At 32.1% G+C, this 18,156-nt stretch overlaps 1 protein-coding gene across 1 annotated transcript; it reads left to right on the forward strand.

Annotated features, from left to right (window-relative positions):
• The first annotated feature begins 7,129 nt into the window (after window positions 1-7,129).
• On the forward strand, window positions 7,130-9,710 carry LOC140810644 (uncharacterized). The gene is made up of 8 exons (XM_073168506.1): window positions 7,130-7,405; window positions 8,038-8,118; window positions 8,211-8,299; window positions 8,451-8,525; window positions 8,827-8,936; window positions 9,018-9,095; window positions 9,177-9,236; window positions 9,376-9,710. Exons 1-8 carry the CDS (start codon window positions 7,283-7,285, stop codon window positions 9,498-9,500), a joined length of 741 nt encoding a protein of 246 aa, XP_073024607.1. The 5' UTR covers window positions 7,130-7,282; the 3' UTR covers window positions 9,501-9,710.
• The last annotated feature ends 8,446 nt before the right edge of the window (window positions 9,711-18,156 follow it).

The following is an 18,156-nucleotide window of genomic DNA, read 5'->3' on the forward strand; positions in this document are numbered from 1 at the left end:
GGATCAATCGGTCTCATTTAATGTCTTTCTTTGACGTGAAACTCTTTTACTAACTTTTTCAGTAATTATGTAAATGTTTTTAACACTATAGAATTTTATAAATAAAGTTTTTTTTTTTATTATAATTAAATCTCGAACTTGAAACTCTTATCTTATGGTTATTCCTAAATTTTTCCACATGCTGGCCTTATTTAAGAAATTAGCAGCGCAAGGAGTGTATAATACTAGATTTGGTTTACTCCCCAAAATAGGACATATCTACTCTCTTCGGTATGTTATGAGTGAAATATTTTAATTATAATTAGTTTTCGAATTACAAGTGTTGTGCGTATAATGTAATATGTCAGAAATATATTATCTATCAAATCAAGAGACAGAGGAAGATGATTTAGGAAAATACAATAGCTTCATTCAAATAAACAAATTCGACTAGTGGAGCATAGATGGAAATTCAGTGGCTACTGGACTGCGCAATGTCGATTGTGTCACGTCTCGGGACCGGGGTTGGTTGACACCGGCGTTGCTCTCAAATTTACATTCGAAAACAACGAGCCTCAGAAGTACAAAATTCAGAAACCAGTCTTTTTATTCATAATACGAAATAATTCATTGTCTGATACGAACTCAAAGATAAATGTTTTACAGCGGAAATATAAAACAGACAAAACATTGCTTCTACAGATGCAGCGGAAAACATAATTTTAAACTGATAATAACGGTCTTCTTCACCAGCCCCAGAACTGGATCTGCTCTTCCTCTTCTAACATTTCTTTAGTACTCTTATCTGAGATGAGTTTGGTGGGTGAGTGATATGATTGTCACTCAGTAAGCAGGGGCGGAAATAACTCTCCGTTTTCGAAATCATCATCATACAGAAACAGTAATTCGAAAATATACAGAATTCTTATTTTCATAACGGAAATCAGTATTCGGTATTCAGAAATCAGTATTCAGTATTCAGTAATTAGAGATCATAAGTTTAACGAGTAAGCACTGAACACGTTCGTGAATTTCATGGCTAAACTGATATCAGTCCCCTATATGTTATCTCCTCTAAAGGGTGATGCCAGTAATCAGTTTTCAAGATATTTAAACATAAGCCCACTTACAGTAATTTGCAATAAGGTTTCGGTAGAAGTCTGGAATATGTCTGTTCTTGCTACTGGTTTCTACTGCTCGAAAATAAGCACCCTCCCTTTGCTCGAAATTCAAATGATAATCTCAGATTTGTGTAACACCAATTCAGAGATTTGAGAGTGTTATTTATAGGCAAGATTCTGACTGTTAGTCTCCCAAATAAATGGTCATAATCTGCCATTAACAGCCTTTATTTCATGTTAAATGCTTCAGTTACAACTCAATAGCTGAATCAGTAACTGTCTGCTGGAATTCGCTCTTCTGCTGCTGGATTCGGTCTGTTGGATTTTGTCTGCTGGAAAATGTCATCTTCTGAAATATGAGTTGCTGCTGAAATTTGTTGGCTTCTGCTGAAATTGACCAGCTGCTGCTACTGCTGGAATTTCAGGTTCTCACAAATTGAAACAACTCCTCAAAGGGATGAAGAAGCCATTGCACTCCCTGAACCAGAAACATTTTGGCCACATCTCATCCAGAGCAGCTGAAGCTAAGAAGAAGCTTGAAACTATGCAGAGCTCGATGTTACAGACTTACAGTCGGGGATCATGTTATATGAATATAAGGCGGTGAGGAAGAAGACAGAATTGTTATTAGAAGCAGTGCAATCTTTCATTTCTCAGAAAGCAAACATCAATTACTTGAAGGAGGGAGACAGGTGCACGAAATTCTTTCATGATCTCATCAAGAGAAATAATAAGCGGAATGCGATTAAGGTACTGCAGCAGCGAGATGGATTTGTTATAACAGATGTGTAAAGTCCACGATACAATGATGCAATCGAACTGCATGCAAATTTAAAGAAAATAAAAAATGACTAATTAAATGGTTTTAATGACATGAATTAATTATGGTGTGTATGTTTACATGTTTAAAATAGGATTTTCTGCTAGAATGCATAAAACTGTGTTTTAAAAATTATTCGAGACGCGATCGAGGAATTGAGACCGCGGACCATATGAGGGAAAATATTTTTATTAAATAATTATTTTTAATTGTTTAATGTGTGGTGTATTTTAAATAGAATTTTCGAAAATGATGTGTTTTTATACGCGGAGTCGTATTTTAAACGGTAATCGATTTTCGATAAAAATAAAGACTTTTTGAGAACTCGACTAATATTTTCACAAACTTTCGTAAACAAAATATTTTAAATATTATCTAATGTGCTTAATGAGCCTAATATATTAGGTTAATGGGCATAAACTTGCACCATGTATTTTAATTAAAATGTAAAGTCATCAAACCCTCGTAACTCACGCATACATCACACAAACACGTAAAGGACTCCTCATCAGCCTAGACACACGCACACACGAAAGTTTTTTTTATCTCATTTTATGTTTTGTTTAGATAAAGATTCAGCGTAAAAAATATATCAGCATGTTTATATAAGCTCTTCGAAAACACTCCTAAATTTTTGAATTCGAAACGATTAAAACCCGATATTCAAGTTGTTGATATAGGGGTCAAATTGTTCTTGAAACAACTGCTTTAGAAATTCTTTTTTACCCATGGATTTAGAGCGGTGTAAATTCACTCCTAAATCCCCATATTATAGAAACGATTACAAACGTGCAACCTTTAACATGAGATTTAGGAACAGTTTGAATTATCTCCTCAAATGAATTTTGCAATATTCTTTTGGTTTTTTTACTAATTTTTTTTTTCCCAAATCTATACACCTCATTTACAATACCATCCAACCATCAAGAACAATAGATAAATACACGTCTATAATAAAATAAAGTAATATGATGCAAAGACAAGTAAATTCAATATATCAAAAGGATTACATTGGTAATCTATTTATACGTACAAGAAATTCTTAGACATGGTAAATATGAAGGAGACCGTTTCACGTGAAACCGTCTCACGGATCATAATCTGTGAGATGAGTCAACCATACCCATATTCACAATAAAAAGTAATACTCTTAGCATAAAAAGTAATACTTTTTCATGGGTGATCCAAATAAGAGATCTGTCTCACAAATACGACCCGTGAGACCGTCTCACATAAGTTTTTGCCAATATGAAATTACAAAAGTAAAAGATCTGCCAAATATTGGTCATGATTTTCTCTGATCACTCAAATATTTGATTATCTCGAGATCCACAATATTATTACATCCCCCTTTTAATGTCATCCGATGAATGTCCATTGTTAAAACCTTACTAAGAAATTCCAATTAGACAAAAACCTAGTAAAAGAAAAAAATGACATTCCTTGCTGTTGCTTAACTGTCTTGTTAAGAACCTTATAAAAAAACATACATGGGAAAAATCATGGACAAGAGAAAAAGAGTACAATTTTAATTTACTCCAACTGTTGCAAGTATCATTTAAAATATCTAAGACGCCTCATTCCGATCTTATATACCAATTTCTCAAAAGTTGATGTGATTAATGATTTTGTGAAAAAATTTGTCGAATTATCACTTGGGCAAATTTTTTGAACTTCAGTATCACATCTCTTCTGTAAATCATGAGCGAAAAAGAACATCGGTGAGATGTGCTTCATCATATCGCCTCTTATGTATCCATCCTTTAGTATGCAATACATTCCGCTTTGTCTTTGTAGAGTATTGTAGCCGCTTGTTAACTGGAAGTCGAGCCACATTCCTATTTCATTTGGTGATTACTTATTTCAACCAAACACATTCTCGACTATCTTCATGGATTGTAATTATTTCCGCATGGTTTGATAAAGTGGAGACAATAGAACGGTTTGAAAAGGCTAGAATCGAATACAACGGTATAAAAACTGTTTTACAATAAAGTGAGCGGATGGATCCGGAAAAGAAACAAAATGTTTATTTTTTCAATCACAAAAACTTAAGGATAATAAAAATATTCAAAAAAAATTATCCTTTTTCAGAGGTGACAAAAACCAAGATGTAAAAAAAATACAATCAGTTACAAAAGATGTAAGATCGGAAAATTTAAGAACATGTTGTATTTTATTGAGATAATGAAATGAAAATGTTAGAAGTACATAAATTTGAAATCCTATTATACCTAGAAAGTAAAAACAAAATCATATCTTCTATTGTTTGAACCGCTGACACTACCACCTCCTCTTATTTTTCTTTTTTTCTTCTGACCACCTCTTATCTTCTTCAAATTTAGACATTTCAACATGTGTTTTATGCTCTTCAGGAATTTCGTAGTTTTCTATTTCCCCATTTTTGCGTATATTCCAAGTTTTCTTGCAACTGGCTACCAATAATGGTCTGAATATGATCTAACCAGGACTCTAACACTAGTTGGGATATATAATTTGACCTGTAAGGTTAGACACAAAGATTCAGATAGACGTTTGATAAGAGCGAGATCACTGGTGAAAAGCTTGGAGCACTTCTGTAGAGAGCCAAGATCACGAATAAGATCTTTCCGAAAATTGTCAAAAGCAATAGTGTTGGAACATTTCATCGTGATCTTGATTTTGATGATAACAAAACTTGTTATTTTGTTTCTAATTATTTACATGAGTGCGCAGGAAGCTGAAACTGGTCAGGCGTCGAACTGATTAGTTAATCGAGCCAAAACTGAAGCTAACAGATGTGAACTGAAAGTCTCAGCTGATTACCTAAACTGAATAAGCTCAACTGATATATCAAAGAACAGTTCAACTAATTGTCCAACGGATAAGCAGTTCAGCAGAAGACTTTCAAAAGGCCGGCCAGCTGATGAAGTGCTCAACTGATGAAAAGCCCAGCTGACCAGTTCAACTAACGAGTCAACTGATTTCACTAGCCCAACTGAATATCAGTTCAGATGAACAGTTAGGAATCAAACAGTTGCAGATCAAGATAAGTTTACCTGAATGGATTTCAGCTATGCACAACTATACAAAAGCTATTGTACGATCAAGCTACAATAATGGACGTTGCAGCAACACTTAAAGACAAAAAGTTCTAGCATAGATGTCGAAAAATTCGAGACACGAATCTAAAGAAACGTAATTCAAGCTGCAATGGATATAATTATTGAGTGTAACTGTACGATCAGTTTTCCGCCTATAAATAGAAGATCAGTGAAGACCAATACATAACAACAAGTGTGTGGAAAAACAGAGGAAAATGTCACGCATATTGCATATCAGCTTACAAGAAGCAACAAGCCTAGAGGGAACACTTCATCGTGTTATCAGCTTAGATTAGAAGCACAATTCTCTCAGTGTGTGAAAACACTTTCGTGTTGTACTCAGAGATCAGTTCTCACACAAACACCCCACCACTTAAATATAGTCTTGCACAAAGACAATAAACTTGTGTATGTAGTCTTTGACACATTGATGTTAAACAAGAGTTGGTTGGAAGGTGATGCCTTCAGTTTAGTCTAGGAGTTCAGTTAGGCAGTTGGATAAGTCCTAAGCTGAGTGGATTTGTACAAATCAATTGTATAAATCAAAGTCTTCTAGTGGATCCTAACCGAGGTGGTAGAAGGGGTGACGTAAGAGCAGTTGAATTCTCCGAACATCCATAAACATATCTTGTGTATTTAATTGTTTAGCTACTGTTTTCAAACTGATTTGATCAGTTAAAGCATCCGTCAGTTCAGTTTTCACCATAACTGAACTGATATATGTCACAACTGATTCCCATTATTTTCAGTTATTCAGTTACACAGGATATAAAATATATCATAACGAATGATTACTTCGAGTGTTTTCCGCTTGATTTAATATCAAACTCAATTTAATTCATCGGTGTAAATACTCTTAAAACACGAGCTATTGCAGGTCTTGAAGAATATTTTGTTTGAAGCGCCTCGCAGGTGCCCGAACCGATCCTCAAAATAGAGTGAGCGAACTGCTTGATTTCAACATTGCTAGTCGTTTTGGAGAGGTCATTGATTTGTTAGTAGACTTGATCGAGCAAAACTTTTGAAGAATTGTCGTCAAATTATGAAGACATTTAAATTTAAACCAGAAGGACATTCTTTTTCTAGAATTGGAGAGCCCGATTAAAAAGTAAGTTGGTGTAGGAGTGGAATGGATGAGCTGTGGATTAGAGGATCAACAGTTGAGTAAGTGGCTGGAATCTCAAATTCTTCAGACCTTGGATCAGCCACTTTTTTCCAAACCAGTCTCTCCTGAGAAGATAACAATCTCTTGACCGAGAAGAATTTTGTTATATGCACGGTGGTCTTCAAAATTCTGATCAGCAGACAGGGATTGTTGACAAAATTCCAAATTTGGTTCTCCCTTAATGTAATGTCTCTCTTTCTTGGTTGTAGAATCTTCAATCATTGGAGAGGAGTGGCTCATTATAATCTAATCGAACTCAAATTGAGACAAGGAGTAGACAACTTCATCCACAGAGATGAGAAGAATCTCTTAGCTAGAGATCTTCTTGAGTTTGAGTTTGAATGGGAGATTGAAGAGGAGCAAGTTCAGTAGATTCTTCGTATTTTTTCCAAGTAATCGGCTTGAATATGTTACTGGATGATGGTTTCAGTAGTTTGAGTTTGAATGGGAGATTGAAGAGGTGCAAGTACATCCATTTCTAGCTGACTTATCACAGTTGCGCCATCTTGTGTTGTTGGGAAATTAGTAACAAAATTGAATTAAATATCATAAAAGTGAAATAATAATGTAAGATATTAGTTTTACGAGATCTTATTAATTGTATGCGTAAAATACTAGATCAAGTATATAATTATACGAAATTATTTAATATTTTACAATCCAAAATCATTATTAATAAGCGTATATATTATGAGAAATAAATATAATATAATCTAAAACAATAGACTATTTTAAATAATTTTTAAGAAATCACTAAATATTTTCCTATTCAAAAAGTTAAAAAATAGTAAATAATTATAGGAAAAACTTATTTGTTAACCCAAAGAAAAATATGTCCGAGAATTATTTATAGTCTTGAAAGCCCAATAAGGTGTTGGGCCTCTATCTACCAGAATAGGCCAATCGAAGCCCAAATCATGATTTAAGAGGGAATTCGTATCGTTCTTTTTTCCGAAAGATTTTCACCTCTCACTCTGTGGTTCTCCACTCTCCCAAGACTTGCTTCATACACACAAAATCTATATCTATATATTAAAAAAATAAATTAAAAATCTTAATAAAATAGTGATAAATTCTCCATACATCCAGGGTTTCCATTTCCACCAAATCTGCAATGGATCGGTACCACAAGGTGGAGAAGCCGAAGCCTGAATCTCCTGTTAACGAGAATGAGATCCGAATCACTTCCCAGGGTTTGGTTCGTAACTATATCACCTATGCCACAACCCTTCTTCAGGTACTTGTTTTTCTGTTCTTTGATTTCTTCTTGTTTAGTTTTTTTGTAAAAAATTGTTCTTTTTACGATATTATTTTAGAAAATCTGTTTTTGTTTAACATTTTGTTTCTTCTGATCTGTTTGGATGCATCTGTTTCATTTTCGGGCAGCTGCATTGGTCCCAAGCGGATTATTATGTGATATTCCCTTTTGGGGGAGAGGAAGGTCATATGTAATTGATATTTGGATTAACATGTTTCACATGTATTTTATTTATTTAGAACGCATACAAATATTAGTAGATCGATATGACATTGTATTATGATAAAGATTAAAATAATTAGAAGTAATGATTATATTAGGAGATGTTAGAATAAGGTTTTGGGAAAGCAGTGAAAACTAGATATTAGAGTTTTTTGTTCCCTTTTAAAAATGGAAAATGTTTCTGGAAGACAAAATCAAAGCACAGCTTTACATTATGTGGATAGAGGACAGGGTGTATGCCTTTGTGAATCATTTGATTGCAATGGGAAAAAACAATAGTTACTCTTTATATGCCAAGTTTAACTCTGACTGCTTTGAACCTCTAGAAATGCCTGCAATTTCCTAAAATGGTACTGCTAAGGTGATTCTATTTTTAATCTATTTCTCAGGAGAGGCGGGTGAAAGAGATCGTCTTGAAAGCAATGGGTCAAGCTATTAGCAAGACAGTAGCTATTGCGGAGATCATTAAGGTTGCTATGTGGATACTGTTTTAGTGCTGTTTTCTTTTATCCCTTTTCTTTTCAATGCAATGTTAAAAATTTATTGCATATCTTTGGAATAGAGAAGGATTCCTCGAATACACCAGGACACCGCCATTAGTTCAGTGAGCATAACTGACACTTTCGAACCCATTGAAGAGGGCCTTCAGATGTTAGTTTCTCCTATTCCTGGATTCACCCTATGATTGTCCTCTTCTATCATACACGCACCTGTTATTATGTTCTAGTCGATACATCTTATACTGTTGTCCATGTATAGAGTGGGCTTCCGAGTCTCTAATTTGATTTAATGTCTAGTACAGTGTGGAGCAGACCCGCCATGTCTCCATGATTTCAATCACCCTATCTTTGAAGGAGCTTAACAAGAATTCTCCTGGGTAACTGTTCTGCTCCGTTCGTCTTAGTAAAACATCTATCATGGTAGAAAGGCATACACGATAATATGGCAATATTTCTATATGATGCAAAAAAGTTGGTGATTTATTTTTTTAGCGACCTGTTGTTTTTCTCTTCGCCACGTTAACGTGCAAGCATTATCTTGTGCTTTTCACTATTTTATCATGTCGGCAGTTATTTTGATTTGTAAGCATGAATAAATAAGTATAAGCATCTGTAGACTTTCTGCAGATGTTTATTCCTTGATGCAAAGTAACCTTCTCTAGATTGTTTTTTATTTAGTTATCAAGCTCCATCTCATGTGGATCAATCTAGACAGTGGAACAGTTATCAGCCACAGCAACAACCTCCAAGACAACAAGCGCACATAGTGTACAACATGAGTAACAGAGGTAGAAAAGTAACTGCAATTTGACCTGTTCGATATATCGTTGACATCTCAAAGCATTAGTTTGGTGCTTTTTTACGTTTAGATACTTATGAACGAGGAAGAGGTCGTGGTAGGGGGAGGGGCCGTGGTTGGAACAGAGGTGGATACACCAACTACCAAGGTATTTCTTTCATGTCTTATGATTTGAGCAACCAAATTGTCAGTATTCATCATGCATATACTGCACATTCTTTTTTTACAGATAATGACGGATATTCTAACTGGGGTCGAGGTGGTGGACGTGGTGGTTGGGGTTATCAAGGTCAGTATATTTTTTCTTTCTTCACTTCGCCGATGTTCTGAAAACTAATAGTTTTTTCATTCTTCCTGTTTGTCTGTACTTTTGTTGGTCAAATGCTCTTCAGATTCTCTTATATGTAATTTTACCCTTTTTCCGACAGGTGGTGGATATGGAAGAGGAAGAGGTGGAGTTGGTGGACGAGGCTATGGCCGGGGCCGTGGAAGAATGGATGGGGGCCGTGGCAGAATGGATGGCCGCCCAAGGGGTGGTGGCAACCAAGCATAGTTGGAATGTTGGTTTTCTGTTTTGCTCAAGACAAATGCTTGGTTTGGCTTCAGTTGGTGCTATGTTGAAAGCTTGTTTTGCATTTCATAAAAGTGTGGCTTCTTTGCATAAAAATGTCACCAGCTGAGATAAAATGTTTGTTTATGTATGTGAGCAAGCTTTGTTTAGACAATATGTGTTATAATGAGCCAGAATCAACCATTTTTAGAAGTGTTTGCTTTCTTGGGTCAAGCCTTTTTCCCCTAGATATCTTCTTAGACCATTAATTGTAATTATTCTTTCATTTTATATTACGTTTAAATCTTTAAAAGAAAATACTTGTGAATCATTAATTATCTGTTTCTTGATCTTTAAGGCTCGAAACAGACTCGGCATTGAATTTCAATTTTAGCATTCGTGAATGATTTTTCTCCACGAAGAGTCGTGTGCCTTGACAAAATCATAAACGGGTTCTCGTTGTCGTTGAAATTATTGAATATCTATGGATCGAATTTTGAATCAGATATCAACAACTTTAGAATATAATTTTCTTTGTTGAAATTATTATTATTCACTTTATTATTTTCTGTTCTTCTCTGCCCTTTATCCATTCACCTCTGCTAGGCTGGTACTATTGTTAATTTAACAACCAACGAATAAATTCAATAATCACGTCCAGATTCGTATTTCGCATGAGAACAAAATTTTGTAGATAATGTTACCGATTATGAGGATATATAAATATGTATTTGGCAATGTTCAAGTCCAGGTTCAACCGTTTGATTTCGAATCTTTGAATGCGACTATTTGCTTATATATATTCTATGCAGACGTTGTTGGGTATAAATTATTGGATACATCTTGATTTCTAATGCTTTAAATTTATTAATAAATAAATTATATATTAGATGGAAATTTAAATTGACTTAGAAAATTAAAGATTATTATGATTAGCTAGTTTGAACAATCTTTATTAATCTCTCTTTTAACATTCTTCTACCAAGAACATTGATCGAGTATATATTTTTAACCAAAAGCTTGTTATTCCCCGTACCATTTGATTGGGAGCTTGTTATTTTTCTGTTTTGACTGGTTAATCTTGTAATGAACGATATCGTTAATAAAAGTTACAAATTTTAACGGTAAAAAAAATTTAAAATTGGAAGAGAAAGGTAGACTAACTAATATGTAGCATTCATTGCATTAGCCGGTGAACTTCCTTAAGTGACATTTTAAAAATTTTGTAATTAAAATGCAAACTTCGTTTCCTTTTCTTTCTTTTTTTTTTTCTTTAGGAAAAGCAAAAAAAAAAAAACTAGCTAGCAAGTAAACGTTTTTCTTTGGTCAAAATTATTTTAAAATATTTAGAACTTATGTAGGGGGAGAAAAAACTAGCTAGCTAGCTAGTAAACGTGTTTCTTTGGCCAAAATTATTTTAAAATATTTAGAACTTAATAAATACCTATTGTGATCATGAAAACAATTGGTTTGGTTTAAGAGAGTCGGAAAAGAAAAAATACAATGTCAAAAATTTGTGTGAAATGATCTCACGAACCGTATTTTGTGAAACGAATCTTTTATTTGGGTCATTTATGAAAAAATATTATTTTTTATGCTAAGACTATTACTTTTTGAGTAGGTCTCTTGTGAGACGGTCTCACGAATCTTTATCTATGAGACAGTCAACCCTACCGATATTCACAATAAAAAATAATACTCTTAGCATAAAAAGTAATAATTTTTCATGGATTATCAGAATAAGAGATATGTCTCACAAAATATGACCCGTGAGACCGTCTCATATAAGTTTTTCTCATATTTTTTATTATAAATATCAATATCTCAATGATAAAAATATGTGAAACCATCTTATAACAAATCTACTCACTAATATTCATGCTTCCAAATTATATATATATATATATATAGGAAAATGCTATGTGTACATAATGGGTTACATAGAGGCTTACATGTAATTATTAATTAATTATTAAATTACAAATAAAACCCTCACCCTAAATTGATAGACTACCTATTCTATTAATTATTTCTTCTCCTATCTCAGCCCTCACTCCAAATTGATTGACCGTATCTTTCTTCTCCTCTCCCAACCCTCGCTTCCAATCCATATGCGGTAAAGACGAAGAAAAAATCGAGATCATAGAAATATTCTATTGCTTATCGAGACGACCGTCTATTCTCTTTGTTTTACATCTTTATTACTGTAAATTAAGGTTAGTTTTTTTCTTCCAATTTGTTGTTTCGTTTGTTTTAGATGTAGATTCGTAAAAGAGATTGTAGATTGTTTCGTTTGTCTAATTCTAATTTTGGCAATATAATAATTTATTATTGTAGTTACAATCATTAATTTTTTTAATTTTAAAAATCATTACTATTAATTTTTTATATGATTTATTAAATATTGAAAAATATAATATTTATCAAAATATATATTTTTTTTAAAAAAATTGTATGATAAATCTCAAGACTTGCATTAAAAAAAAACAATTTAATATTAGTGATAGGAGAAGAAATAATGAATGGAATGTATAGTCTATCAATTTAGGATGAGGGTTTAATTGTAATTTAATAATTAATTAATAATTATATGTAAGCCTCTATGTAACCCATTATGTACACCTAGCATTACCCATATATATATATATACTAGGTAGGTGTACGTGCGATGCACGTGGAGATATATGTTTCATAATTATGCAATAAATATTATAGAGTAAGCAATTCATTGACAAAAGTTTTCAAACTAAGCAATAGAGAGATAAATCTATTATAATTATAATACATCGTGTCTATATAAGATATAGTACGATAATAATTTTCAGTTAAGGTTGCAAACAACAAAACAATGGATTACAAATGTATAAGATCGTAGCAAACAACCTACACAAAGCAATAGGCATGTGAAAACTTGCTGCCTCATTTAAACACTCAAAATTACTCTTATCACTTTCTAATAGCCCCCTACGTTGTGCTGCTTCCTTGAAAGTGAAACAAAATATTCCACGAACAGTGAGCAAATCAAAGTAGGACTTAGGGCCTCGAACATGAAGAAGTAATAAACGATGATAATACCTTTCACCTTCCGCCGGATTTGCCGAGTTAACACGTCCGATAACCTGTCTTTATTTCCTTGGTTTCCAAGTTCTAGTTGGTCGATCCCAAACAAAATGCTCTGGGAATTAAGAATATAAGAATTTTGTTGCTTCCACAATGTGCGAACAAGTCCTGAAAAATTCAGTCAACGTAGTTTTGGAGACACATTCGAATGCCAACACATTGCCCAAGTTATGGTAATTTGAGAAGGTGATCATGTGCTTGTCCAGTAAATGTAGATGCAAATTGATAAGTGGATGAGAGATTTCATTCAGATCAAATTCAAAAATGTGCCACACTGATTCTGGAGCAGACACCAAGCGAGCATCCTGAAATGCTCGTATTTCATCTACAAATGAGTTAGAACTATGTGGTGATAAATGAACACTTATTTTGTCATGGCCCTTGTAAATATATTTGTATAAATATTTTACAGCCGTTAGCCCAAAACAAATTTCAACATTGATATGAAAATCATAGCGATAGAGTAGATAAGGATTATAAGGAACAACCCATTGAGAATTCATTGTACAATTCCGAACCTCAACAGAGCGACCATCGTTTCTCCTCCTGTGCATATATAGGGTAACAATCATATCGTTGAACATAATGTTCTAAAAAAGAGCGAGGATAATGGTTTTTGCATTTTCCATTAACCATAAATGGGTATTTTAAATTTAACGTGCCACAAGGTCCAGGAATCATATGTCGTGAGACCAAACCAAACAATTGAGGAAAAACATCTTTATCTGGAAGCTCAGCAACAACGTAAAAGTCGAACTTTTCAGGCGAGTTAATCTTATAATTAGATTGCAGGATAATAATCATATGACAATAAGGTAGACCTCGTTTCTGGAACTCGATAACATAAACATAAGCAACAATAGGGCCAAATATATAGACTTTTTAAAAATCCGGTCCTTAAGATTAAGTAATTTTGCACGAAACACTCGAGAGACCAAATGTGGACGATCACGAGCAAGCTGACCTTCAAATAAATTTTCTCGAATCTCTTTCCAATCCGGATTGCAAGTCATCGTAATAAACAAGTCAGGTTTTCCAAATTTCTGAACCAATGCAATTGCATCAAGATATCGACGTCGCATATCTCTTTGACCTCCTATGAAAGATGCTGGTAAAACAACACGTTGCTTGACCTCACTCCCACGTGATTCACCATTGGCTACACTGTCAACCACACCCGGTACAATTCGGACCTTATCTCACTTTGGTGCCTTCTGTAGTAATCTAATCTCTTTGTTTCTAGTTTAATGTACATATCGACAACAAACTGCTGCAATACTCGACCACCATACAAGATTAACGAAGTGTTGCTGCCATGGCCCATGAATTTGAAACATGTAACAATAGTACTCCCTACAAGAAACCATCCTATCATTTTTTCCACGAACAATTGCATGAAACAAATAAAATACACAAAAATTAGTTGCATGACAAAAATATAAATATATGCAGCCGAACATTATCTTGTTTGTTTGGGGGAAATTGCAAGAAATAATTACAAAAATTGAGTATGAGGTAAAGATTAAAAACGCACCACGACTTTCACCAGCAATAATACGATCGAAGGAATTAACATCTGCAAGTGGTAGCACACTCCCATGCACGTCAACATGGGCATACCCATTTTTTACCTTCAGAATATTCTGCTGTCACCCATTGTGCCCATACGGGAAAAAAACGGATATTTCAAGGAAACATAATAACCATAATAATGTTGTATTTGATGGGTTTGACCATCACGACCACAAACAACTATGTCCCTGTTATGTGGAATGTTAGCATCATCATTGCCTTCGACCCAAATAGCCGCAACTTGATCAGCGGATGGGCTGTCATAACATCTCTGGTCAACGGGAACATTTTTGGAAATATGCAATCTTAAGTTTATGATTGAAGAATAGTGATTTATCCTCTTTAGAAGTTGTGCATAAGGGCTTACTTTCATTATGTCCATCAGCAAAACCATGAGTTCTCTGTCAACATAAGTGTTCGGGAAAACGAACATCCTATTTTCCAACTCATTATCGTTGTCCCAAAAATAAAGTTGGAAATACCTTGCACCATCCGAATTAGGTATAAGTGGTGGCAATGAATGGAAAATCTAGCCAGGCGCACGAAATATGTATACCCCACGTTGAAGAGAAGCCAATTCCTTGTCAAGCCTAACCCCAAATGAAGTGAAAGAAAAAACATTGTTGTACAATCGTACTTTACGGCGGAATAAAATAGCCAAGGGAGACGATGGGTCCTTGAATAATTCCAGCAATGCAATTTGAGTAATAGGAGATATCAATCTAATCTCACCACATGCACAACAAGAAGATGGAGCTTCACAAAAGAATCTATGTGCGCCACAAAATTGACATGAAAGAACCATTGGCAAGACACTGATACCAGCAATATCTCTTTCATTGTCTGAATTTTAAAAAGAAATGCAATTGGGGAAAAAACCCATGTATTTCAGGTGCGAAAAAATAAACATAGGAAAATCGAGAAAAAAAATCCAAGTAAAATAAAGGCACGATGAAAACAACAACAGATTACTTACAAATAGGAGAACACGCCAAAGGAACGGACACAATATGTGATGTATGATGGAATTATATCATTGAACGACAGCAACACATGCGATAAAAAATATAAACAGATCAAAGGGGGAAACAATCCAATCGATGCAAAATTAAAATTATTACATGAAACTCTTTAAGATAACACACATAGCTAAGAGGGAAAATAACGTTAGGATAATACAGGAACTCGGAAGATGCAAAGGGGCATCAACAAAGCAAGCATGAGAAAAATGAGGAGAGCGAAACACATACCTTGTGACAAATCCCGAGATGACAGCCGGCCATCTACCCTGTGCCATGAAAAATAGAAGAAGTAAAACCAAAATAACAGAGAGAAATTGAGGATCACAGCGACATAAACAAATTTCAAGCGATAGAAATCAGTGAGTTTACTGGAATGTGGATGAAATAACCCATCAACAGTAATGACCATGGTGAAGCAGTAATAAGAAAGGAAGAAACGTAGGAAGAAAATAAATGAGGAGGAAATAAATGGGCACATATATCTATCAAATGGTAGTAAGCAGCGAAAAAAATAATCCTCCATGAATCCAAATTGCAAAATCTAGAAATATAAGGGTACATAGGGGAAAACATAATTGAAAGTGACATATATGTATGTTAGATGTTAGAAATCTTTTATCATATTTCAATATCTATATAATATATGATATTATTAGTTCATATTTAAAAATAAACTTGTTAAAAAATTTACTAAGAAATGTAAATAAATAATTTTTCTAGCATAAAATTTAAAAAAAAATAGGAATGTGTATTAATGTCCAAATCCATTTAAGATGGACAATGAATTACAAAAAACTCTTAAAAAAACCTATTAATTTAATTTGCTAACTTAAATTAACACACAAATTTAAATAAATATTTTTTTGGCATAAAAGTTAATGAAGAAAGAGGAATGTGTATTAATATTCAAATTCATTAAGATGAATAATTAATTACAAAAAAAACCTTTAAGATAACCTATTAATTTATTTGTTCATATTTAAAAATAAACTTGTTAAAAAATTTACTAAGAAATGTAAATAAATAATTTTTTGACATAAAATTTAAAAAAGAAATAGGAATGTTTATTAATGTCCAAATCCATTTAAGATGGACAATGAATTACAAAAAACTCTTAAAAAAACCCATTAATTAATTTTCTCACTTAAATTAAATTAACAAGAAAATTTAAATAAATATTTTTTTTGGCATAAAAGTTAGGGAAGAAAGATGAATGTGTATTAATGTCCAAATTCATTTAAGATGAATAATTAATTACAAAAAAAACATTTAAGATAACCTATTAATTTATTAGTTCATATTTAAAAATACACTTGTTAAAAAATTTACTAAGAAATTTAAATAAATAATTTTTCTCGCATAAAATTTAAAAAAGAAATAGTAATGTGTATTAATGTCCAAATCCATTAAAGATGGACAATGAATTACAAAAAAATCTTAAAAAAACCTATTAATTTAATTTGCTAACTTAAATTAACAAGAAAATTTAAATAAATAATTTTTTTGGCATGAAAGTTAGGGAAGAAAGATGAATGTGTATTAATGTCCAAATTCATTTAAGATGGATAATTAATTACAAAAAAAACCTTTAAGATAAACTATTAATTTATTTGTTCATATTTAAAAATAAACTTGTTAAAAATTTACTAAAAAATGTAAATAAATAATTTTTCTGGCATAAAATTTAAAAAGAAATAGGAATGTGTATTAATGTCCAAATCTATTTAAGATGGACAATAAATTACAAAAACTCTTAAAAAATCTAATAATTTAATTTGCTGACAAAAATTAACAAGAAAATTTAAATAAATAATTTTTTTGACATAAAAGTTAAGGAAGAAAAAAGAATGTGTATAATGTCCAAATTTATTTAAAATGGACAATGAATTACAAAAAAAAAACCTTTAAGATAACCTATTAATTTATTTGCTAACTTAAACAAAAAAAACCTTTAAGATAACCTATTAATTTATTTGTTAACTTAAACTTTGTTCATATTTAAAAATAAACTTGTTAAGAAATTTACTAAGAAATGTAAATAAATAATTTTTCTAGCATAAAATTTAAAAAAGAAATAAAAATGTGTATTAATGTCCAAATCTATTTAAGATGGACAATGAATTACAAAAAACTCTTAAAAAAACTTATTAATTTAATTTGCTAACTTAAACTAACCAGAAAATTTAAATAAATAATTTTTTTGGCATAAAAATTAGGAAAGAAAGAGGAATGTGTATTAATGTCCAAATTCATTTAAGATGGACAATGAATTACAAAAAAACCTTTAAGATAACCTATTAATTTATTTGCTAGCTTAAACTAAATAAATGAACAAGGACATATAAGGAAATTCACAAATGAAAGTGGTATATTTATTTAATTTGCTAACTTAAACTAACAAGAAAATTTAAATAAATAATTTTTTTGGCATAAAAATTAGGGAAGAAAGAGGAATGTGTATTAATGTCGAAATTCATTTAAGATGGACAATGAATTACAAAAAAAAACCTTTAAGATAACATATTAATTTATTTGCTAGCTTAAACTAAATAAATGAACAAGGACATATAAGGAAATTCACAAATGAAAGTGGTATATTTATTTAATTTGCTAACTTAAACTAACAAGAAAATTTAAATAAATAATTTTTTTGGCATAAAAATTAGGGAAGAAAGAGGAATGTGTATTAATGTCGAAATTCATTTAAGATGGACAATGAATTACAAAAAAAAACCTTTAAGATAACATATTAATTTATTTGCTAGCTTAAACTAAATAAATGAACAAGGACATATAAGGAAATTCACAAATAAAAGTGGTATATTTATATGTATGTTAGATATATATATATATATATATATATATATATATATATATATATATATATATATATATATATATATATATATATATATATAAAACAGGTTCAAAAGACTGAACTTAGA

The sequence above is a fragment of the Primulina eburnea genome, chromosome 13 (genome assembly GCF_022965805.1).
Source record: "Primulina eburnea isolate SZY01 chromosome 13, ASM2296580v1, whole genome shotgun sequence".
In the NCBI taxonomy this organism is placed as follows: Eukaryota; Viridiplantae; Streptophyta; class Magnoliopsida; order Lamiales; family Gesneriaceae; genus Primulina; species Primulina eburnea.

Excerpts from the sequence above, each read along its gene's own strand:
- LOC140810644 (XM_073168506.1), top strand. The coding sequence starts at position 7,283 with ATGGATCGGTACCACAAGGTGGAGAAGCCGAAGCCTGAATCTCCTGTT. Across the intron at positions 7,406-8,037 it reads ATGCCACAACCCTTCTTCAG|GAGAGGCGGGTGAAAGAGAT; the intron begins GTACTTGTTTTT and ends TCTATTTCTCAG. Across the intron at positions 8,119-8,210 it reads CTATTGCGGAGATCATTAAG|AGAAGGATTCCTCGAATACA; the intron begins GTTGCTATGTGG and ends TCTTTGGAATAG.